At 44.1% G+C, this 25,749-nt stretch overlaps 2 protein-coding genes across 6 annotated transcripts in view; one reads left to right on the top strand and one right to left on the bottom strand.

Annotated features, from left to right (window-relative positions):
• Positions 1-658, bottom strand: part of LOC140205576 (TBC1 domain family member 12) — a 151,824-nt gene extending 151,166 nt beyond the window's left edge. The window contains exon 1 of the mRNA XM_072273212.1: positions 506-658. Coding sequence (XP_072129313.1) covers positions 506-621 — 116 coding nt within the window. The 5' untranslated portion in view covers positions 622-658. The remainder of the gene's footprint in view (positions 1-505) is intronic.
• A 13,053-nt stretch (positions 659-13,711) lies between these two features.
• The window catches only part of bmal1a (basic helix-loop-helix ARNT like 1a), a 71,481-nt gene continuing 59,443 nt past the window's right edge, over positions 13,712-25,749 (top strand). For 4 of the 5 annotated variants that reach the window (XM_072272868.1, XM_072272867.1, XM_072272864.1 and 1 more), the window contains exon 1: positions 13,712-13,846. The gene's annotated coding sequence lies outside the window, so the exon portion shown is untranslated. Of the gene's footprint in view, positions 13,847-16,081; positions 16,115-25,749 lie in introns of those variants that run through there. The other variant, XM_072272866.1, reaches the window with a different exon arrangement.

Raw genomic sequence — 25,749 nt, 5'->3', positions numbered from 1 at the left:
GTGTAGTTCAATGGCAGTATGGCTTATTGAGTCAGTTAGTGTGGTTTAATGAGAGTGTGGGTTCCTCTAGTTTACTAACTATGTGTTTTATTGATAATAAAGGTCTATTGAGTGGATTTTCTCTGATCAATTGACTATCTGGTTAGTTGCAATACATAAAACACCAGAGGAACTCAGTTAGCCTGCCAGCATCCATGACAGGAAACAGACAATCTAGAGACCCTTCACCTGGATTGGAGGATGGGGATGGGGACAGCATAAGAAGGTGGAGGGGAGGGAAAGGTAGAGCAAGAGCTGGCAGGTGTGTTGGTCTGATTTATTCAAGTTCTAGTTTTGTTGAGTGAGTGGATTTTCCCTGGTTTGGGTCTGGTTTATTGATGGTCCCGTTAGTTGAGAGATTTTGGACTGGTTATTGATGCGTTCGTTATCTCTAGTTGAATAATGGTGCGATTTTTCAGCGTGACCTCTGGTCTGGGTTTGTTCAGTGGGCCGTGTCAGGACTCACCTGTAATCATGGCTGCGGTGCTGCCGTTTCCACCTGTGACAGTGTCTCCGGAACACGGCGAATCCGAACTCATCGAAGCCGAGGACACAGCGCTTCCCAGACGGGCAGCTGTCCATGTTCGGCAGCCGCCGGTACGGTCTCTCCCCGGCCGAAGTAACGCGAAGATCTTTCCGGAACCGCTGCCTCAGTCAAATTAAAGGAACATTCGAATCTGGCGCCGCCTCCGGACGCGCCCCGTCGGGAGTGGCCATTGGTCGGTGACCGGCGGACCAATGGCTTCTCTCCTCTCTGCCGATTGGCCGACGTTGTTTTCCCAAAACAAAGGTCGATTCAGCCTTCAAATCTCTGCGTTTGAAAACTTTTCCCCTTCCTCGCCCTGGGTTTTCCACACAAGTTCTTTCAGTGATTCCCACCGGTTTTCAATCATTTTATATCCCTCGAGGCCGCCAGCTGGATGAGCGTTGCTGTTGACCAGTAAGGACAATAAAGCTATGCACGCAATCTGATTACAAATATCAGGAGAAATTATTTAAATACCGTGTAAAGCAGAAGATATTTACGATTATCTAATAATGTAAAATCATATTTCCACTGCAGTGTCATGGCAATCATAAAATAACTTGAAATTTTAATTTTAAAAATAATTATTTATAGTATTTACTGTTAAAGTAGGGTGGCAGGATGGAGACACGTCTCTACCAAAGGAGGTGTAAGGCGCTCCTTCCCTCCGCCAGCCTGCAGTCACCCTTGGGCAAGGTGTGGCACCTGCTTATCCCCCTGATCAGGGTCAAGTGAAGCCATGGGAGCAGGTGGTGGACGAAAACCACAAGTCCTGGTTATGTGACCACTGATGCCAGGCAGACAATCTCTGAAGAGTATTGATAATGGTTGGGGTCACCTGTCTTGTAAAGACACTGCCCAGAAGATGGCAATGGTAAACCACTTCTTTGCCAAGAACATTCACGGTCACCGTGATTGCCCATGTCATACAACACGGCACATAAAATGTTATACGCAAACAACAGGAATTCTGCAGATGCTGGAAATTCAAGCAACACACATCAAAGTTGCTGGTGAACGCAGCAGGCCAAGCAGCATCTGTAGGAAGAGGTGCAGTCGACGTTTCAGGCCAAGACCCTTCGTCAGGACTAACTGAAGGAAGAGTGAGTAAGGGATTTGAAAGTTGGAGGGGGAGGGGGAGATCCAAAATGATAGGGGAAGACAGGAGGGGGAGGGATGGAGCTAAGAGCTGGACAGGTGATAGGCAAAAGGGATACGAGAGGATCATGAGACAGGAGGTCCGGGAAGAAAGACAGGGGGGGGGTACCCAGAGGATAGGCAAGAGGTATATTCAGAGGGACAGAGGGAGAAAAAGGAGAGTGAGAGAAAGAATGTGTGCATAAAAATGAGTAACAGATGGGGTACGAGGGGGAGGTGGGGCCTTAGTGGAAGTTAGAGAAGTCGATGTTCATGCCATCAGGTTGGAGGCTACCCAGACGGAATATAAGGTGTTGTTCCTCCAACCTGAGTGTGGCTTCATCTTTACAGTAGAGGAGGCCGTGGATAGACATGTCAGAATGGGAATGGGATGTGGAATTTCAAATCCCTTACTCACTCTTCCTTCAGTTAGTCCTGACGAAGGGTCTTGGCCTGAAACGTCGACTGCACCTCTTCCTACAGATGCTGCTTGGCCTGCTGCGTTCAGCAGCAACTTTGATGTGTGTTACATAAAATGTTATTTTTATTAGTCATTGTCATTAAGATTCAAAATTGTCATGTCCAGTACACAAGTGTAAAGGCAAAAGAAAAAATTGTACTCTGGAATAAATGTAAAACAAAAAAACATAATAAGGTAAAGAAAACAATAACTAATCAGATAGTTTATTAGATTAGATTAGATTCAACTTTATTGTCATTGTGCTAAGTACAGATACAAAGCCAATGAAATGCAGTTCACATCCAACCAGAAATACAAAGAATAGTGTTATTTACAAAATAACTGCGAATAAAAAGTGCTACAGCAGACAAATATTAAAGTACTGAGACAGTACAATAGGGGTGCAATACTGCTTAGTGCTGTACTTTGATATTATGTCCATACTGTGACATTGGGCACAGGAATGTCTGTACAGGAAAGTGACTGACAAGAAATAATACTGTGGTTGAATCTTTAAGCTATAAAACACTATTTTGTTTGTAGCTACTGTAAATAATACACATTGGACAATAACATAAACACAAGCATTTCTGCAGATGCTGGAAATCTTCAGCAACCCACAAAAACTTTGCACTCGATGTCAAAAAGCAGCAGAAGGGTGTAAACTCAGCCAGCTCCATCAAGGGCACTAGCCCCCCCCCCCCCACCATCAAGGAAATCATGAACAGGCAATCCCTCAGAAAGGTGGCATCCATCAGTAAGGACCCCCATCACCCAGGCCATACCCCTCTTCTCAGTGCTACCATCAGGGAGAAGGTACAGGAGCCTGAGGAACCATACTCAATGTTTTAGGAACAGCTTCCCCTCTGCCATCAGATTTCCGAACAATCCACAAACCCACTATTTTGCTCTTTTTTTATGTATTTCTTATTGTAACATATAGTATTTATATGTATTGCACTGTACTGCTGCCACAGAACAACATATGTCAGTGATATGTCAGTAAACCTCTTTCTGATTCAAAGTGCTGGAGGAACTCAGCAGGTCTCAGGACAGGAATAAACAGTTGGAAGAAAATCTACAGATGCTGGCTCTTCATCAATAATGGCATATGATTTGACTAAAACTGTGAAGGTGTTCCTAATTCTGCTTCTAAATTATTTCCTATATTCCACATTCATTCTTAATGGTATACTCCTGTGGTGGAGCAGTTGTAGTTACCTGCAGTTTTACTCATGATTTAAGATAGTAGAAGTTGTACATAGCCAGCATCTATGACCCATTGATGAGAAAAATCTGCGGTGAAGGAGGAATCTGATAGGATAGGAGAGTGGATCATGGGAGAAAGGAAAGAGGAGGGCACCCAGGGGTGGGTGATAAGCAGGTGAGAATAGGTAGAATGTCAAAGTGGGAAATAGAGGGGGGTGGAATTTGTTACTGGAAGGAGAAAGTGATATTCATGCCATCAGGTTAGAGGCTATCCAGATGGAATATTGTGAATATAGGTTGAAATGTTGATTGTTTATTCCATCCCATGGATGCTGCCTGATCTGCTGAACTCCCCCAGCATTTTGAGTGTGGTGAGGTAGTGTGCATGAGACAATGGATGTTCTGTTCAGATATACTCATCAATCAAACCATTCTGTATAACAGTCTTCTACATTATCTTACAGCAGGATTTCACAACCTTTTTTTATGTCAAGGACCCGTACCATTAACCAAGGGGTCCATGTACCCCAAGTTGGGACCCCTGCTTTTGAATATATATTATCCATTTAACACCAACTTCAAAATTCAAAGTAAATTTATTATCAAAGTACATATGTGTCACCATTTGCAAACCTGATTTCATTTTCTTGCAGGCATTCACAGTGGAATATTGAAATACAATAGAATCAATGAAAAACTACACACAAAGACTGAGAAGCGACCAATGTGCAAAAGAAGACAAAATGTGCAAACCCCAAAAAAATGATGAATAAATAAATACATAATACAGGAAAGATGAGCTGTAGAGTCCTTGAAAGTGAGTCCACAGGTTTTCAGTGATCAGTTCAGTGTTGAAATGAGTGAGGTTATCCACACTGGTCAGGAGCCTGATGGTTGAAGGGTAATAACTGTTCCTGAACCTGGTGGTATGGGACCTAAGGTTCCTGTACCTCTTTCCTAACAGCAGCAGCAAGAAGAGAGCATGGCCTAGATGGCGAGAGCCCTTGATACTTGATGTTGCTTTCATGTGCCAGCGCTCCTTGCAGATGTGCTTAATGGTAAGGAGGACTTTTCCTGTGATGGACTGGACTGCATCCACCACTTTTTGTTGGCTTTCCGTATAAAATTAATGCATTTCATGCATCTCTGAGTGCAAACAATTGTGCTACATCTACACAAGAAAGTCTGTAGATGCTGAATATGACATGTCGATCCACAGCCTCCTCTTCTGCTAAGATGAAGGTGCCCTCAGGGTGGAGGAGCAACACCTTATATTCCTTCTGGATACCCTCAACCTGATGGCATGAATATCAATTTCTCCTTCCAGTGAACAAATTTTACCAAACCCCCCCCTCTATTTCCCACTCTGATCCTTCACTTCTTCTCACCTGCCTATTACTTCCCGCCAGGATCCCCTGCTTCTTCCCTCAATTTTTCCCATCACCGCAAGATGTTCGGGCTTCCCTCTCCTCAGTACATGTCACAGAAATTCCAGTCAGCATTCTCTGATTGATATCAGCACTCTTCTTATTCCGGCTTTTTGTATTGTGATACAGCACCAAACAGACCTTTTGGTCCAACACGTCTTTGCCAACCAAGATACCCACCTAAGCCAGCACTATTTGCTCACGTTTGCCCTATATCTCTCTGGACCTTTTCTTGTACTTGTCCAAATGTCTTTTAAATATTGTTACTATACCTGCAACATCTACTTTGGGAGCCCGTTCCTTGTTGGGAATGGTACTTAACAAGGATATTCTAAAAAACACTGAGGTCAAAAAACAAACATCTATGACATCCTTCCTTTATTACCTTTTGCAAGAGATACACAGGACACCCCAGCTGTTGGGTTAAAGGAACAAGTATGACCAAGACCAGGAATACAGGTAGGATATAGGGAGCTGAGTGACATCATGTCTTGACAATAACCTTTACCCTTTCTGTCAGCAAAACAAAAGAGCTGGTCGTTGGCCACTGGAAGAGGGAAGGGATACACATGTTCTTGTTTACATCAATGGGGCTATAGTTCAGAGGATTGAGAGCTAGGTTCCTAGGAGTCATCGTTATCTTCCTTATGTGCCATGTTGTATCACATGGGCAGTCATGGAGACTGTGATTGTTTTTGGCAAATATTTCTACAGAAGTGGCTTGCCATTGCGTTCTTCTGGGCAGTGTCTTTACAAGATGGGTGACCACAACCATTATCAATACTCTTCAGGGATTGTCTATCTGGCTTCAGTGGTCACATAACCAGGACTTGTGGTATGCACCAGCTGCTCAAACAACCATCCACCACCTCTACCAGGGCTTCAGGTGACCCTGATTGGAGGGGCGGGGGGGTTGGTTTAAGCAGGTGCCCACGGGTGACCTGCAGGGTAGCAGAGTGAACATCACAAATAGCCTAACTGGGTCCAACCAGACACTGTAGCTATCACAGCCAAGAAAGCTTATCAGCACCTTTCCATTCTCAGGAGGCTAACTGATATACTTACTATTTTTTATCATCACACCGTAGAAAACATCATATCTAGATGAATACATGAGAAAATCTGCAGATGCTGGAATTTCAAGCAACACACACAAAGTGCTGGTGGAACACAGCAGGCCAGGCAGCATCTATAGGAAGAGGCACAGTCGACGTTTCGGGTCAAGACCCTTCATCAGGACTGTACTTCTTCCTATAGATGCTGCCTGGCCTGCTGTGTTCCACCAGCGTTTTGTGTGTGTTATCCAGATGCATCACCTGTGTCATGTTTCAGCACCTCAATAGGTTGGTGGGTTTCAGTGATGAACTTAGATTCAGGGAAAAACTGTACTGAGGATTATATCAGGATGGAAGAGCAATACTTTATATTCCGTCTCAGTAGCCTCCAACCTGATGGCTTGAATATCAATTTCTCCTTCCAGTAAAAAAAGTTTCCTTCCCCTCCGCTCTTCTTCTCTTCCCCCTGCTGGCCTCTGACCTCTTCTCACCTGCCTATCACCTTCCCCTGGGTCCCCTCCTCTTTCTCTTTCTCCTATGGTCAATGCTCCTCTCCTATCAGATTCCTTCCTCTCTGGCTCTTTTCTTCCCACTTGGCTTCACCTATCGCCCTCTGGCTATCCTGCTTCCCCTCCCCCCACCTTTTTATTTTGGCTTCTTCCCCCTTTATTTCTAGTCCTGATGAAGGGTCTTGGCCCAAAACGTTGACTGTTCATTCCCCTCCATAGACACTCCCTGACATGCTGAGTTCCTGTTATTGCTCTCGATTTCCAGCAACTGCAGAATTTCTTATCTTTATGACTCTGCCACTGCCGGTCGTTTTAGATGAAACAAAAGATATGGGCAGCCTAATCCCATAATTCACCCCATTAACCCTAGCCTACGACATAAATTCCCATCTTCTCATTTATTCATACTTGCAAATGGGGAATGTTTTCTATTCTTTCATACAGTGAGCACAATATCCCTGTAATTAATCTATCACTGTCAGAAAGAGGATCTAGTGCTTTTCCAGCATATATGACACATAAACTCTTTTCAGGCTTCCAGCAGGTCCAGGTATCAATTTTAACTGATGTTTCAATGACAACCTCTGCCAACTTCATAAATCTATCTATCCTTGACACTTGAACCCGGCTGGAAGCCGGAGAAGAGTTAATCTATCAATTTCAGCATTGAAATCAGAATCAGGTTTATATCAATGACTTACACAACATGAAGTGTGTTACTTTGTGGCTGGTATTCAGTGCAAAGACAAAATTACTATGAATTGATTGAGGTCCCTCAATGGATGTTGCATCCCAGCTATCTATATGATACACAAGCCGGGGCAGTACGGTATGGAGAGCAAGCTGTTGCCCATGTAGCAAGCTCCCCCTCTCCCTGCAGCTGAGGAATACAAAGGAACAGCAGAGACCAAAACATGACATCAGTGGTGTCGCAGCAGTTGCCAGTCAGTGTTAAACTTAAGTTAGGGACTCCAGCTCTGGATTTTCCCTTGGGGTCAGAATCAAATTTTCACGACACATGCCGGTGATAATAAACCTGATTCTGCACCTACTTGGGCATGTTCCAGGTGGTCAGCCAAATAAATTTGCCTGCCCCTTGGTTAATGAACACTTTGTTGAATTTAATATGTCCTTTGTGACACCACATTGCTCTCTATAAATCTTAAGGCATGCACTCAGTGACCACTTTATTAATTCCTGTACCTAATAAAGTGGCCAGTGAGTGTGCAGTATGTTTGTCATTTTCTATACTGAAGCCCATCGACATCAAAGATTGATGTGTTGTGCATTCAGAGATGCTCTTCTGCATACTACTGTTGTAACATGTGATTAATTAAGTTACTGCTGCCTTCATGTCAGCTTGAACCAGTCTGGCCATTCTCCTCTGACCTCTCTCATTAACAGGCTGTTTTCACCCACAGAACTGCTGCTCACTGGATGTTTTTTGTTTTTTTTGTACCATTCTCTGTACACTCTAGAAACTGTTGGTGTGTGAAAATCCCAGGAGATCAACAGTTTCCGAGATCATTTGATGTTCGGTCTGAACAACAACTGAACCTCTTGACCATGTCTGCATGCTGCCATATGATTGGCTAATTAGATATTTGCATTAATGAGCAGGTGTACAATTGTACCTAATAAAGTGGCCACTGGGTATTTCGTGGGCTGGCATTTATATCCTCTTAAAACACTCTGACAAATATTAACTTCCAGGGAAGCTGGACGAAAGGAATTATAAGCTTAACTGTTTTCATTCAGCGTCTTTTACTACAGAAACTGTCCATGGCTTCGAAATGAGCTACCAGGTGACACTACTGCAATGTCAGTACCACAGCAAACATACTAATTAGGTCAGCTAGAACAACAGCTTTCCTACTTAGATGCGTCACAGCTTGATATGACAACTCCTCTGCCCATGACCACAAGAAACTGCAGAGACTTGTGGACAAAGTCAAATTAAATTTTATTATCAAAGTACATATATATCACCATATACAACCCTGAAATTCATTTTCCTGTGGGCATGCTCAGTTAATCTATAGAACAGTAGTGATAACAAGATAAATGAAAGATCACAAACAAGAGAAGATCTGCAGATGCTAGAAATACGAGCTCCACACAGAATGTTTTGGCCAGAAACGTTGACTGTTCCATAGATGCTGCCTGGCTTGCTGAGCTTCGCCAGCATTTTGTGTGTGTTGCTCAATGAAAGATCAACCTGACTGCAGATGAAAACAAACTGTGCAAATCCAAATATAAATAAATAGCAATAAATAATGAGAACATGAGCTAATGAGATAACATGAGATACTTGGTTGTGAGAAACATCTCAATGATGGGGCAAGTGAGTGTAGTTATCCGCTTTTGTTCAAGAGCCTGATGGTTGAAGGGCAGTAACTGATTTTGAACCTGGGGCTCTTATACCTTCTACCTGATGGCAGTACTGAGAAGAGAGCATGCCTAGATGGTGGGGATCTCTGATGGTGAATGCCGCTTTTCTATGACAACATTTCATGTAGATGTGCTCAATGGTTTGGAGGGTTTTACCCATGATGTACTGGACCGAATTCACTACTTTTTGTAGGTTTTTCCACTCAAAGACATTGGTGTTTCTATACCAGGCTGTATTACAGCCACTCAATACATATCTACAGAAGTTTGTCAAAGTTTTAGATGCCATGCCAAATACCACAGACTCATGAGGATGTACAAATCAGTACTGTACACCATGGAAACCAGCAGCCGCATTCCAATGGACTCTGTGCTTCTCGCGGCCTCAGTAAATCAGACAACATATTCAAAGACCCCACCCACAATGGATGTTCTTTCTTCTCCCCTCTCCCATCATGCAGAAGGTACAACAGTCTGGATGCACGTAATACTAGGCTCAAGTACAGCTTCTAACCCACTGTTAAATAGTTTCCTGAAGTTCAATGTAAACTTCTTATGAAAGTAGATGTATTTCACCATATCCAACGCTGAGATTTATTTTCTTGTGGGCATTCACAGCAAATCTAAGAAACACAATAGAATCAAAGAAAGACCACACGCGACAGGACGGGCAAGCAACCAAAGTGTAAAAGACACCAAACTGAGCAAATAGAAAAGAAAACAGAACATAGAACATAGAATAGTACAGCACAGTACAGGCCCTTCGGCCCACTATGTTGTGCCGACCCTCAAACCTTGCCTCCCATATAAGCCCCCACCTTAAATGCCTCCATATACCTGTCTAGTAGTCTCTTAAATTTCACCAGTGTATCTGCCTCCACCACTGACTCAGGCAGTGTATTCCACGCACCAACCACTCTCTGAGTAAAAAACCTTCCTCTTATATCCCCCTTGGACTTCCCACCCCTTACCTTAAAGCCATGTCCTCTTGTATTGAGCAGTGGTGCCCTGGGGAAGAGACGCTGGTGATCCACTCTATCTATTCCTCTTAATATCTTGTATACCTCTATCATGCCTCCTCTCATCCTCCTTCTCTCCAAAGAGTAAAGCCCTAGCTCCCTTCATCTCTGATCATAATCCATATTCTCTAAACCTGGCAGCATCCTGGTAAATCTCCTCTGTACCCTTTCCAATGATTCCACATCCTTCCTATGGTGAGGCAACCAGATCTGGACACAGTACTCCAAGTGTGGCCTAACCAGAGTTTTATAGAGCTGCATCATTACATCATGACTCAAACTCTATCCCTCGACTTATGAAAGCTAACACCCCATAAGCTTCTAAATGACAATAATAGAAGACTGAGTGTTCTCATAATCTAAAAAAAACCTACCCTATCTACCTGTGAGACAACTTTCAGGGATCTGTGGACATGTACCCACAGATCCCTCTGCTCCTCCACACTACCAAGTATCCTGCCATTTACTTTGTACTCTGCCTTGGAGTTTGTCCTTCCAAAGTGTACCACCTCATACTTCTCTGGGTTGAATTCCATCTGCCTCTTCTCAGCCCACTTCTGCAACCTATCAATGTCTCTCTGCAATCTTTGACAATCCTCTACACTATCTACAACACCACCAACCTTTGTGTTGTCTGCAAACTTGCCAACCCACCCTTCTACCCTCACATCCAGGTCGTTAATAAAAATCACGAAAAGTAGAGGTTCCAGAACAGATCCTTGTGGGACACCACTAGTCACAATCCTCCAATCTGAATGTACTCCCTCCACCACCACCCTCTGCCTTCTGCAGACAAGCCAATTCTGAATCCACCTGGCCAAACTTCCCTGGATCCCATGCCTTCTGACTTTCTGAATAAGCCTATAGTGTGGAACCTTGTCAAACGCCTTACTAAAATCCATACAGATCACATCCACTGCACTACCCTCATCTATATGCCTGGTCACCTCCTCAAAGAACTCTATCAGGCTTGTTAGACACGATCTGCCCTTCACAAGGCTATGCTGACTGTCCCTGATCAGACCATGATTCTCTAAATGCCCATAGATCCTATCTCTAGGAATCTTTTCCAACAGCTTTCCCACCACAGACGTAAGGCTTACAGGTCTATAATTACCCAGACTATCCCTACTACCTTTTCTGAACAAGGGGACAACATTTGCCTCCTTCCAATCCTCCGGTACCATTCTCGTGGACAACGAGGACATAAAGATCCTAGCCAGAGGCTCAGCAATCTCTTCCCTCACCTTGTGGAGCAGCCTGGGGAATATTCTGTCAGGCCCCGGGGACTTACCCGTCCTAATGCATTTTAATAACTCCAGCACCTCCTCTCCCTTAATATCAGCATGCTCCAGAACATCAACCTCACTCATATTGTCTTCACCATCATCAAGTTCCCTCTTATTGGTAAATACCGAAGAGAAGTATTCATTGAGGACCTCGCTCACTTCCACAGCCTCCAGGCACATCTTCCCACCTTTATCTCTAATCGGTCCTACCTTCACTCCAGTCATCCTTTTGTTCTTCACATAATTGAAGAATGCCTTGGGGTTTTCCTTTACCCTACTCGCCAAGGCCTTCTCATGCCCCTTTCTTGCTCTTTTCAGCCCCTTCTTAAGCTCCTTTCTTGTTACCCTATATTCCTCAATAGACCCATCTGATCCTTGCTTCCTAAACCTCATGTATGCTGCCTTCTTCCACCTGACTAGATTTTCCACCTCACTTGTCACCCATGGTTCCTTCACCCTACCATTCTTTATCTTCCTCACCAGGACATATTTATCCCTAACATCCCGCCAGAGATCTCTAAACATCGACCACATGTCCATAGTACATTTTCCTGCAAAAACATCATCCCAATTCACACCCGCAAGTTCCAGCCTTATAGCCTCATAATTTGCCCTTCCCCAATTAAAAATTTTCCTGTTCTCTCTGATTCTATCCTTCTCCATGAGAGTGCTGAAGAGAAAAATAAAACACTAACAAATAAATAAATAAGCAATAAATGTCAAGAACATGAGATGACGAACCCTTGAAAGTGAGTCTGTTGGTTGTGAGAACAGTTCAGTGATGAGCAAGTGAAGTTGAGTGAAGTTATCCTGAATGGTTCAAGTGCCTGATGGTTGAGGGGTAATAACTGTTCCTGAACCTGGTGATGACTCACTTGAACTCACAATCTACTTCATCATGGCCTTGCACTTTATCTTCTGCCTGCATTGTACTTTCTCTACAACTGTGGCCTTTAATTTTGCATTCTTTTATTCTTTTCCCCTCTACCTCAATGCACTGATGTAATGAAATGATCTGTATGGATGGCACACAAGACCAAGTTTTCCATTGTACGTACCATAGTACTGTACATATGATAATAATAAACCAATTTATCAACACCATGTTTGACATAGTAAATAGTAAAATAGCTATTTCAGTACCGTTTATGGTCACATCTATGATTGGAAACAGGAAGTCTAGATGTTCATTCATTTGAGCTTAAAAATGTAAAGAAACTGCGGTGAAGCTTGAGGAGAGAATTCTTCATGCAGAGGATGGGAAATCTCTTGTATTCTCCATTCAGGATGGGCGTGGAGGATCAGTCATTATGTTCATTAAAACCAGAGGTTGAGAAATTTCTGAAAATTTAAGAGGAAAATGGAGTTGAGCCAGAAAATAACCTTTATAAATGATTATGCTCAGATTCTTCATTCATAGGCGATCCCACAGCATCTACAATTTCCTTGGTACTGTACCAACCTAATATTCCTTCTGGTTTGGTTCCAACCTGATGGCATAAATATTGATTTCTCCAACTTCCAGCAATTTCCCCCTCCCCCGGTGACCCTCCTCCTTCCTTTTCTCCCATGGTCCGCACTCCTCTCCTATCAGATTTCTTCTTCTCTAGCCTCTTTAATGTTTCTGGGTTCTTATATCCCCCCAAATTGCCAAATAGACCATAAGACAAAGGAGCAGAAGTTGGCCATTTGGCCATCAAGTCTGCTCCGCCATTTTATCACGAGCTGATCCATTCTCCCATTTAGTTCCATTCCCCTGCCTTCTCACCATAACTTTGATGCCCTGGCTACTCAGATACCTATCAATCTCTGCCTTAAATACACCCAATGACTTGGCCTCCACTGCTGCCCGTGGCAACAAATTCCATAGATTCACCCTCTGGCCAAAAAAATTTCTTCGCATTTCTGTTCTGAATGGGCGCCCTTCAATCCTTAAGTCATGCCCTCTCGTACTAGACTCCCCCATCATGGGAAACAAATACGGCTATTGCTGGGATTACTTCCAGACCCTCTATGAAAACTGAAGCAAGCCAACCATCCTGTCAGAGAAGCAGTACTAAGGGAGGGGTGGGATTGAGGGGATAGAAGTGATAGAAGTGGTGCAGGGGGAGCCGTGCATGGTGGATGGGGCTGAGGAAGGGGTACAGAGAGAGCACTGCACTGTGCGATGGGCAGTACTGAGGGGGACCCGCCGTGAAAGGGGCAGTATTGAGAGAAGGTCACACTGTGGGAGGTGTGGTTCGAAGGGAGCGCCTCATTGAGAACCCACAGGACACTCAGCCGACATCTCCTGCCGCCCACAACCACGTCCGGAGCTTCCACCACGCTGAAAAGCCGGGCGTTGTACCCCGTTGCCCCAGCAACCAGAGCCCAAGCGCCCGTAACCCTACCCAATCACAAAGCAGCCTTATCTCCCCGCTCACCTATTAGAGGACGGCACCGCCATTAGCATTTTGATAGGCGAATGTTTAGCCCGCCTTCGGCAAGTACTGGTGTGTGATTGGCGCAGTCCTCACGAAATGGTAACTTCCGATTGGTTGTAGCGCTCGACAAGCCGGCTAGTGATAGGTCAGTTGCTGTGGGCGGGCTGTGATTGGCCTTGGGGCGTGGGGAGCGCAGAAGCAGGTCAGCGGTTACGTCAGCAGTGGAAAGTAGGTTAGGGGATCCCTGCGTGGCGGCGGTCGGTGGTCGGCGGGGGAACGGCTGGGACGGCCACCGGAGCCGGTGACAGCGCCAGTTTGGGCAGCCGGGGGACAGCCGCATCGCGGCCCGTCATCCTCACCCTGTGAGTACCGCTGCCTACCTCCGGGCAGCAGCTTTGCGCACCGGGGCGCGCTTTCTCCCCGGTTACCGGCGCTCCCTCCCTCCCCGCTGACCGGAGGTGCGTCTCGGATCACTCGCGTTCCCTCCCTCCCCTCTGACGGGAGCTCCATCCCGGATCGCCCGCGCTCCCTCTGACGGGAGCTCCATCCCGGATCGCCCGCGCTCCTTCTGACGGGGGCTCCCTCCCGGATCGCCCACGCGCGCTCCCTCCCTCTCCTTCCCACAACCGATGCTTCCTCCCTCTCGTACCACTGGCGCACCCTCTCTCTTGGTTTGATCACCGGGGATTCCTTCCTCCCCTCCTGATCACCAGCGCTCCCTCCCTCCCCCTGACGGGGCTCCTTCCTGAATCACTTGTGCTCCCTTCCCAGTCCTGATCACTGGCGCTCCCTCCACTCCCAATCACCTGCTCTCCCTCCCTACCCTCCGGTCTCAATAACCAGCGCTCCCTTTCTCCACTCCTGATCACTGGCGCACCCTCTCTCCCTCCCTCCCCCTGACCAGAGCTCCCTCCCATCCTAATCACTGGTGCTCCCTCCCTTCCCAATCACCCACTCTCCTTCCCTCCCCTCCCGATCACCGCCCTCCCTCCCTACCATCCCGATCACCCGCGCTCCCTCTCTCCCTCCTGTCCCGAGCACCCTCCCTCCCTCCTGTCCCGATCACCCACCCTCCCTCCCTCTCTCCTATCCCGATCACCCACCCTCCCTCCCTCTCTCCTATCCCAATCACCCACGCTCCCTCCCTCCCTCCAGTCCCGATCACCCGCGCTCCCTCCCTCCCTCCCCTCCCGATCACTCTCCCTCCCGGCCACCCGCGCTCCCTCCCCTCCCGACCACCCGCGCTCCCTCCCGTCCGGATCATCCGCCCTCCCTCCTGTCCGGATCACCTGCCCTCCCTTCCTCACTCACTCCCATCCCGATCGCCCGTGCTCCCTTCCTCCCTTCGTTGAGATCACCCGCGCTCCCTCCCTCCATTGCGATCACCTGCTCTCCCTCCCATTCCAACCGCCTGCGCTCCCTCCCTCTGCTCCCAATCACCAGCATTCCCTCTTGTTACAGCATTCCCTCTATCTCCCTCATTAGGCTTAGGGTCAGGATGTTGACTGTTACTTCCCTCCAGAGATGACCTGCTGAATTCCTCTGGTGTTAAATCACCAGTGCTTCATTTTCTCACTACCTGTTACACCGCTCCAATTACTGGGTCTCCCTTATTCCCAACTTGCATTCCATTCTTCACTGAGCTCCATCCATGCTCCCCTTCCATTCCAGGAGCTCTTTCCCACCTCTGATTGCCTGCATTCCCTCCTAATTCTGTCACTCACCCGGTAATCCAAACCCCATTTTTCTTGCAGTCTGTTATTTTTATTTCTCTCTCTGGTCTTGTACTCTGTATGTCTGCACAGAGAGGCAATGACTTTCATCCCCAATTGTCCTGCTCCCTTGTAGATGAGATATTCTTGATTGCAATCTCACCGCCGTTGGCGGTTATGCTTTTAGGTTCCTTGACTTACATTTTGTATTCCACTCTCTCCATGGAGGGATAATTTAAAACCAAAGAGGAATTCAGCAGGTCAGGCAACATCTCTGGAGGGGACTAAAGAGTCAACATTTTGGCCCTAAGCCTAGACAGTTTATTCCCCTTCATAGATGCTGCCTGAGCTGCTGAGTTCCTCCAGCACTTTTTGTGTTGCTCTGAATTTCCAGCATCTGCAGAATCTCTTGTGCTTAAAATGAAAGCTTGTGATGTTTTAGTCCCCTGTACTAATATCCTCGTATGCATTTGGTGTCAACTGGTTTGATATCTCTGCTTTGAAATTAACATTTAACATTAATTGTTAAGGATGCATGTAAATGTATATTGCTATTGCAGCAGATCTCACTCGTGAATGGGCAGATTAGATTTTGCCTAATATTTGACAAGAGTGAATTCAAAACCACAGAATGTTTGGCAGTGTTTTAAGATTTGAGTCATTTGGAGTCTTAACCCTCTGTAGCTTGCTGAGGCAGCAATCGTGGTATTTTCCATAGAAGTCATTTATATCCAACTGATTGTAAATATTAATTTTAAGGAACATTGAGTTTTTTAAATAGATTTTGGCCCAGTGATGCAGTTCAAAGTAAATTTGTTATCGGAGTACATATATGTCTCTATATACAACCCTGAGATTCATTTTTCATTCTGCAGTTAGCTTTCAGCACCAGAGACCTGGGTTCAATCAAAAATCAAAGTAAGTTTATTATCAAAGTATACGTATGTCACCATATATACCTTCAGATTAATTTTCTTGCAGGCATTTAAGGAAAATAAAGAAATATAACAGAACTTATGAAAAACTATACATAAACAAAGCCTGACAAATAATCAACATGCAAAAGAAGACAACTTGTGCAAATTTTTAAAAATAATACTGAGAACATGAGTTGTAGAGTCCCTGAACGTAGATTGTGGAATCATTTCAGAGTCGAGGTGAATGAGCTTGTCCTCAGCAGTTCAGGAGCCTAATGGTTGCAGGGTAATAATTATCCCTGAACCTGGTGGTGTGGGACCTAAAGCTGCTGTACGTCCTGCCTGATGGTAGTAGAGAGAAGAGAGCACGGCCTGGACGGTGGGGGGTCCTTGATGATGGATGTATTTTCTTGTGGCAGTGCTCCGTGTAAAAGTACTTAATGGCACCAGAGACCTGTGTTCAGTTCTGACCTCGATGATATCAGTTTGGAATTTGCATGCTAACCTCCAGCTATTCTGATTTCCTCTCATGCCCCAAAGGTGTTGGAGGAAAGTAGGTTAATTGACCACTGTGAATTGTTCTAGTTAGTCAGTGAGTGGAAGAATCTCGGATGGGTGAATTTGGTGAGGATGTAGGGAGAATTAAATATGACATTAGTGTAGGTAGGTTCAGTATAAGTGGGTGTTTGATGGACAGGAAGGGCCTTTTTCTCCAAAGTCAAAATTCAAATTTATTCAAATTCAAAGTCCAATATGTGTGTGTGTATGTACATATGCAAAATGATAAGTATATATAGGGTTAATGCAAACAGGCTTTTTCCACTAAGCCTGGGTGTGATTTCAACCAGAGGTCATGGGTTGAGGGTGAAAGGTGAGAAGTTTAAGGGAACATGAGGGGAAACTTGTTCACCTGGAGGGGGTTGAGAGTGTCGAAGGAGCTGCCAACACAAGTGGCGCATGCAAGCTCGATTTCAATGTTTAAGAAAAGCTTGGATAGGTGTGTGGATGGGAGGGCTATGGTCTGTGTAGTTCAATAGAGTAGGCAGTTTAAATAGTTTAGCACAGACTAGATGGGCCAAAATGCCTGATTCTGTGCTGTACTATGACTATGTTACCATATACTACCTTGAGATTGATTTTCTTGCAGACATTTAAAGAAAAATAAAGAAATACAGTAGAATTTGTGCAAAAAAAAAGAATTGTGCAACAATTGACCAAAGTTTATCTCATGAGTAGGGACTTCTTCACTCAGATGGTAGTGAGAGTGTGGAATGAACTGCCAGTGGAAGTGATGGATGTCGGTTCGATTTCAACATTTAAGAGTAATTTGGTTAAGTACATGAGCACATTTGGATGGAGGGCTGTGGTCCCAGTGCAAGTCAATGGGGCTAGGCAGATTAGTAGCTCAGCATAGATTAGATGGGCTGAAGGGCTTGTTTCTGAGCTGTAGTGCTTTATGACTCATCTGCACAAGTACATGTGTGCACAGGTGCAGTGAAAAACACACTTGCAGCAGCGTTACTGACACAAAGCATCAGATAAGGAGCATTCAGAAGAAAGAAATATAAATTACATACCATTTTTACAGGGAAGATTATAATTAGAACAAAAAAATTGCTTTAGTGCAAAGTGATTAACATGGTCATAGCGTTGCTGAACTGTGGTGAATAGTGTTTTGCCAGTTGGTTCAAGAACTGAATGGTTGAAGGGAAGTACAGTAGCTGTTCCTGAACGTGGTGGTGTAAGGCTTCAGGCTTCTGTACCTCCTGCCCGATTGTAGTTGTGAGATGTACTGAACTGTTCCTGAACACGCTGGTTTTAGAATTCGGGCTTCCCTACTTCCTGCCCGATGGGAGCTGCGAAATGTAATGCTTCCCTCTGACATCAGTTGTAAAAAAATGACAGATATTTTGCTTGAACTCTATAAAGTTGCTGCCATAATACGCAGATGCTCCATGACCTGATGAATTCCTCCAGCAGATTGTTTGTTTGTACAGCGTGGAACAGGCCCTTCCGGCCCAACGGTCGATGCTAGCAACCCACCTATTTAACCCTTGTCTAATCTCAGGACAATTTACAACGATCAATTAACCTGCTAACTGGAATGTGGAAGGAAGCCGGAGCACCGGTGGGGTGGGAACCCATGTGCTCACAGGAAGAACATACAAGCTTTCTTACAGACGATGTTGGAATTGAACTCGGAATTCCGTTGCCCCAAGCTGTTATAGTATCACTATACATTTTTACACGCAGTCTGTGATCTAATTATGGTTAATGATTGGTATTGGTTTATTATTATCACATGTACGGAGATAAAGTGAAAAGCTTGTCTTGCACACTGTTCATACAGATCATTATTACACAGTGCATTGAGGTAGAACAAGGGAAAACAATAACAATGCAGAATAAAGTGCAAAAGCTACAGAGAAAGTGCAATGCAGGTAAGGAAATGATAAAGTGTAAGATGACAACAAGGTAGATTGTGAGGCCAATTTATCATTCCAGAGGTCCATTCAGGAGTCTGGTAACAGTGGGATAGAATCTGTTCTTGAGCTTGGTGGTACATGCTTTCAGGCTTTTGCATCTTTTGTGATGGGAGAGGGGAGAAGAGAAAATGTCTGAGGTGAGTGGGGTGGTTGATTATGCTGGCTGCACTGAGGCAGTGAGGAGTGTTGGTGGAGTTCATGGAGAGGAGGCTAGTTTCCATGATGTGCTGAGCTGTGTCCACAACTCTGCAGTATAGTGTAGAGCTAACTGGTCTTTGAACTTGTATTACGATAAGAGGGCTTTCAACGCAGAGCAGAATTACAAGGCTATTGGCTAGATCATAGGAAGCCTGTCTTATGAAAATAGGTTGAGTGAGCTAGGGCTTTCCTCTTTGCAGCAAAGAAGGATGAGAAGTGAGCTGATAGAGGTGTACATGATGGTAAGAGGCATAGATAGAGTGGACAGCCAGAAACTTTTTCCCATGGGGGAATGGCTAATACATCATCATCATTATGTGCCGGGTCCTGTGATGTGGACTGTAATCATGATTGTTCTTCGCATATTTTTCTGCAGAAATGGTTTGTCATTGCCTTCTTCTAGGCAGTGTCCATTATCAATACTCTTCAGAGATTGTCTGCTTGGTGTCAGTGGTCACAGAACCAGCACTTGTGATATGCACCAGCTACTCATACGAACATCCACCACCTGCCCCCATGGCTTCACATGACCCTGATCAGGGGGCTAAGCAGGTGCTACACCTTGCCCAAGGGTGACCTGCAGGCTAGCAGAGGGAAGGAGTGCCTTACACCTCCTTTGGGAGAGACCTATCTCCACCCTGCCACCCAACACTAATACAAGGGAGCATAAATTTCAGGTGATTGGAGACTGTGTGTATGTGTGTGTGTGGGGGGGGGGGCGGAGCTCTTAGACAGGCACATCGATGATAGAAAAATAGAGGGCTATGTGGGAGAGGAGAGTTAGATTGATTTCAGAGTAGGTTCAAAAGTCAGCACAATATTGTGGGTCGAGTGGCCTGTACTGTGCTGTACTGTATTTCTAACCCATCAGGACCACAGCAGCTCCCAGTTGAGCAATACCAGTTATTTCTTTTTATTTTGCTGTACGTTACTACAATTCCCTCCTTATATGCTTCTGCTACTGTGTCTATATTAGAGATAACTTACATTGGCAAATTAGCCCGCCAGATGGAGGGTCTCAGCCCGAAACATCGACTTTTTATTTCTCTCAATATATGTGGCCTAACCCGATGAGTTCCTCTGCCATTTTATGTGTGTTATTCTGGATTTCCAGCACCTGCAGAATTTCCTGTGTTTATAACCTATCAGAGCAACTTTGGTTTGGAATGTTGGAGGGGACTGTGTACTCAGCAGAAAGAGGGAGGTGTCTGCGGGCAGACAGTACCCGAATTAGCATTGAACCTGGTCACCGCAGCTGAGGAATTAGCATTAGCTGCTTTCCTTCTCGGTTATAGATCACCTGTTACTAATACTCCATGGAAACTGCCTCTGTTCGTCTCAACCGTGCACACCAAGTTGCCTATCTTCACTGATCACTGTCGAGAACATTTTCAAAAGCTGGTGCCTCAGATAGGTGGCATTCATCATGAAGGGTCCTCGCCATTCAGGACCTGCTCCCTTCTCATTGCTACCGTCAGGGAGGAGGTACGGCAGCCTGCACTCAGTGATTCAGGAACAGCTTCTTCCCCAATGGCATCAGATTTCTGAATGGACATTGAACCATGAACACTACCTCACTTGTTTGCTCTCTTGTTGCACTTTTTAAATATATTCTTATTGTAAGTTATAGTAATTTTTTATATATTGTACTGTACTGCTGCCACAAAACAACAAATTTCCTAACATAATGCTGGCATTGGAGAGGGTCCAGAGGAGGTTCATGAAAATTTTCCTGGGAATTAAAGGGTTAACACATGAGCATTTGATAGCTCTGGAATGTGGGGGGGGGGGTGTAATCTCATTGAAATCTATCGAATATTGAAGCCCTAGAAAAAGTGGATGTGGAGAAGATGTTTCTTATAGTGGGGGAGTCTAGTACCAGAGGGCACCGTCTCTCTCAGAATAGAGGGACGTCCCTTTAGAAAAGAGATGGAAGAATATCTTTAGCCAGAGGTTGGCGAATCTCTGGAATTCATTGCCGCAGTCAGCTGTGGAAGCCAGGTCACTGAGTATATTTGAAGAGGAGATTGGCAGGTTCTTGATCAGTAGGGGTGTCAAAGGTTATGGGGAGAATAATAATAATACTGTATTCTTCCTCTCTGCTCTCTTTTTTGTTTGCGTCATTAATTTCTTCCCTCATTTACAAAACCTATTTTATTGTTTATTTAACATCTATCAAGCCTTTTTCTTACAGACGATGCAGTTCAAAGTCTTTACAATGGGATAAAGTGCAAACATAAAAATAAAAGACAAAAATATTTCAGTGAAAAGCAAGATCAAATAAATAGATTTTGAGCTGAAGTTTAAAAGTGTCAACTGAGTCTGCATCCCTTATAGTTTTAGGCATTGAATTCCACAGTTTAGAAACGTAGTTCAAAAGAGCTGACCTGCCAATTACCTTTCAAGAGAGATTTTTTAATTTAAGACATTGTTGGAAAATGATCCGAGAGCTCAAGCAGGATTATAAAACAAAAATATTTTGTGATGTAATCCAGTCCCAGGTCATTGAGAATATTGGGGAAAAAAAAGTAAGAGAACTTTAAAATCAATTCTAAAAGATACAGGAAGGCAATGTAGAATAGTTAGTATGGAAGTGATATGTTCCTGTATCCTGGTTTTAGTTAAAAGTCTAGCATGGGATTCTGAATGAGCTGTAGTTTATCAATAGAACGCTGTGAAAGTCAGGAGAATGAGGTTGAGAGGGGTAATAAATCGGCCATGATGGAATGGCAGAGTAGACTTGATGGGCCAAATGGCTTAATTTTGCTCCTATGTCTTATGGGCTTATGTGTCCAGATAATAAACCTGATTCTGATCATATTTGTCTGTATTTGCCTTCTACCACCTTCTCAGATAGATTGTTCCATATATCCACCACCCTCTTGGTGAAAAATTTATCCCTCAGGTCTCCTTCTCTTCCCACTTTAAACCAATGCCCTCCTGTTTTAGACTCCCCTAACCTGAGCTGTAACTATCTGCCCCTTGTAATTTTATACACCTCTTTTACAAGCGTCCTTCACTCCCCCTTCCCACTGTCATTTGCCTTCGCACAGTCACATAGTGGTTAGCGTGACACTATTACAGTCTGGGGTGTTGGAGTTTGGAAATCAATTCTGGTGTCCTCTAAGAAGTGTGTATGCCCTTCCTGTGAGTGGTGTGTTTCTAAAGAAAATACATTGTAAAAATGGATGTTTGCATTCATGTTACACTTTACATACCCACATGAGTTCTGTATAGTTCATCAATTAAATTCTTGTTAAATTATGTTTACTGCTGAAGTGTGGCAACCAGTTACTCAAGGCTATTCTGGATAAATTTATTATTATTATTTATTATTATTTTAGAGATACCCCATAGAACAGGCCCTTCTGGCCTAATGAGCCACACAACCCAGCAACCCACATTTTTTAACCCTGGTCTAATCACAGGACAGTTTACAATGACCAATTAACCTACTAACTGGTACGTCTTTGGACTGTGAGAGGAAACCAGAGCACCCAGATGAAACCATGCAGTCAGAGGGAGAATGACGCCTAGACTGCACCGGAATTGAACTTCGAACTCCACTGCCCTGAGCTGTAATAGTGTCACATTAACCACTATGCTACTGTGGTTTGTAGATGGAATTGATTGTCTATTTTTCTGGCATTGTTTGAGGGGAAAAATGTTGGCCACAGCACTGACTTGATAGTGGTGTATAAGATAATAAGAGGCATATATTGAGTGGACAGCCAGAGACATTTTCTCAGGGCGGAAATGGCTAATAGAACGGGCATTATTTTAAGGCGATTTGAGTAAAGCACTTGGGGCGGGAGGGAAGGGGGAAGATGTCAGAGGTATGTTTTTTTTTACACAGAATGGTGGGTGTGTTCAATGCGTTGCTGGGGTAGTAGTAGAGGCAGATACGTTAGAGACATTTAAGAGACTCGGGCATATGGATGATAGAAAAATAAAGGGCTATGGGGGAGGAAGGAAAAGTTAGTTTTATTTTGGCAGGCACAACATTGTGGGCTGAAGGGCCTGTACTATACTATGTTATATGTTAATTACTTGCTGACTCTACTCAATTTGCTCTACTGCCTTTTATCAATTGGGTATGATACGTTAAAAAGGCTCTAAGAAAGACACATGAATGTGAGAGGAATGGAAGGATAGGGATATTTGTGTAGGCAGAAGGGATTAGTTTAGTTGATTATTAATTTAATTAGTATGCTGATTGAGACCCTGCATGAGGACTGGTTTTGATTTTATGGAGCTCCCATCTCTGTAAAAGCAAATTGAGCTGTCAATGTGAAAGACATTTAGCTCTCAGAAGTTACAAGCACACAAATCAAAAGCTGTGAGTTCATACATTAAGTTAAGACCATAAGATACAGGAGCAGAATAGGGCTATTTCGTCCACTGAGTCTGTCCATGGCTGATTTATTATCCCTCTCAACACCATTCTTCTGCCTTCTTTCCATAATCTTTGATGCATTGACTAATCATGAACCTATTAATTTCTGCTTTAAATATACCCAATGACTTGGCCTCCTCAACCATTAGTGGCAATGAATTTCACAGATTTACTCCCCTTTGGCTAAAGAAATTCTTTCACATCTCTGTTCTAAAGGGACAGGCTTCTATTCTGAGGCTGTGCCTTCTGGTGCTAGACTCTCCCACTATAGGAAGCATCCTCTGCACATTACTTTTCAGATCTGGAAGTGCTTGCAATCTGAATGATTGGTTTAAGCACTGAGTTGGAAGATTGAGATTCCAAGTGCCACTCCGAAGACCTGTGAGCATAACTCTAAGCTGTCAGCCCCAGTGCAGTACACAGGACTACTAATGTCTTTGAGCCTGCTGGGTCTCCACCAGAAATGTTGGCTCTTTATTCCTCTACATGGATGCTGCTGAGTTCCTTCGGCATTTCTGTGTGTTGCTCTGGATTTCCAGCATCTTTAGAAACTCTTGTGTTTATGGTATATTCTTTCTTTATCTTGCAATTTGTCAAGTTCAAAATAAATTTATTATCAAAGTGGGTATATATATCTCACCTGAGATTCATTTTCTTGTGGGCAGTAGATACAAAGAAACACAATAGAATCAATGAAAAACTATACACAAACAAAGATTGGTAAACAACCAATGTGCAAGAGAAGACAAAATATGCAAATACAGATAAATAATAATAAATTAATAAGTAGTAAATAATAGTGAGAATGTGAGTTGTAAAGTCCTTGAAAGTGAGTCCATAGGTTGTGGAATCAGTTCGGAATTGAGGTGAGTGAAGTTATCCCCTTTGGTTCAAGAGTCTAATGGTTGAGGGGTAATAACTGTTCCTGAGCCTGGTGGTGTGAGTCCTGAGGCTCCTGTACCTTCTTCCTGATGGCAGCAGCAAGAAGAGAGCATGTCCTGGGTGGTGGGGATCCCTAATGATGGATGAGTTGACGTCTATAGAAGGTAGAACAAGGGAAGCCGGTCAGGCATGTATTAGAATAGTTAATAAATTAAATTAAATTGGTTTCTTATTGTCACATCTACCAAGATACAGTTCTGCATGCCACCCATGCAGATCATTTCATCACCATGGTGCACTGAGATAGGACAAGGACAAAAATCACAGATTGCGGAAGCAAGTGTTACAGTTACAGAGAAAATGCAGTGTAGGTAAATAATGAGGTTCAAGGCCATAATGAGGTGGATTGTGAGATCAAGAGTCTATTTCACTGTATTAGAGGACCATTTAAGAATCTGATTGCAACAAAAAATTATTTAAAATTTCATTTTTTATTCTTTTCCTATTCAGCTCAGGGTATTTTCATTTGTATCTGCAAAGAAAGGAGACACTTTACACATATTCAACCACAAGCAAATACTCTATTAGAACTAGCACAAATGCAATGCAAATGACTACAGTAGTAGCAGTACAGAAATCATCATAATACTTATCATTCACTAAGCAAGCCAATCTCTACAATGCTGGAGGGGACACAGATCTGGCAATCTCACGCAGCCTGTTTCTCTCTCTCTCTGTCTCTGTCTCTGTCTATTTCTCTCTGTCACTCTCTCTATCTCTTGACATAGTCTGACTTAATTTCAACACATTCCGACTTGACACAGTCCAACTCCAATTGGACATGCTCTGACTTGACATATTGTTCTCTGTGTCAGCAATAGCAGTGAACCAGCCTAAGATAAAACTCTCTTCACCACTGCACACCTCCTTATCACTTACAACCTTCAGGGTAGACACATAATTTAGAAAAACAGGGACAACAGGTCTGTAAGGATGAAAACTCAGGAAGGATCATAATTCACTCTTTCCTTACACTGATAGCAGCAGGGTAGTTGTCCTTGAGCCTGGTGGTATGTGCCTTCGGGTGTTTGTATCTTCTGCTCAATGGGAGCGAGAGAAGAGAGGGTGTCTGGGATGGATGAAGTCTTTGATTATGCTGGCTGTTTTACCAAGCCAGTGAGAAGTGTAAACAAAACCCATGGAGGGGAGGCTTGTATCTGTGATGTGCTGAATTGCTTCCACAACTCTGCAGTTTCTTGTGGTCGTGGGCAGTTCAGGAGGAAACCGAAGGAGTGGTGAAAGTTTCAGCTGAGGTGGTTCACGCGATGTTCTGCAGGTGGATACAGGCAGTCTTAGTGATGGTGCAGGGTAAGAAGTCTGAAACTTAGCTCTGCTTCCAAAAGGCAGCAACATATGAACAATCGTGGATAGAGTTCATTCTCAGGTGGGGAAAAAAACTTGTATCAGGAACTGAGAGAATAGTTTGTTTATTTGTTTAGAGATAGAACACAGAACAGGCCCTTCTGGCTCACCAGGCTGCACCGCCCAGCAATCCACCAATTTAACCCTCGCCTAATCACAGGACAATTTACAATGAATAATTAACCTACTAACTGGCACATCTTTTGGGGTATGGGGTTGAGAGGACTAATAAGTCAGCCATGATGGAATGGC

Source organism: Mobula birostris, chromosome 11, assembly GCF_030028105.1.
Source record: "Mobula birostris isolate sMobBir1 chromosome 11, sMobBir1.hap1, whole genome shotgun sequence".
NCBI lineage: Eukaryota > Metazoa > Chordata > Chondrichthyes > Myliobatiformes > Myliobatidae > Mobula > Mobula birostris.
The sequence above is the reverse complement of the archived record's forward strand: the minus strand, read 5'-3'. Positions and strand labels throughout refer to the sequence as shown.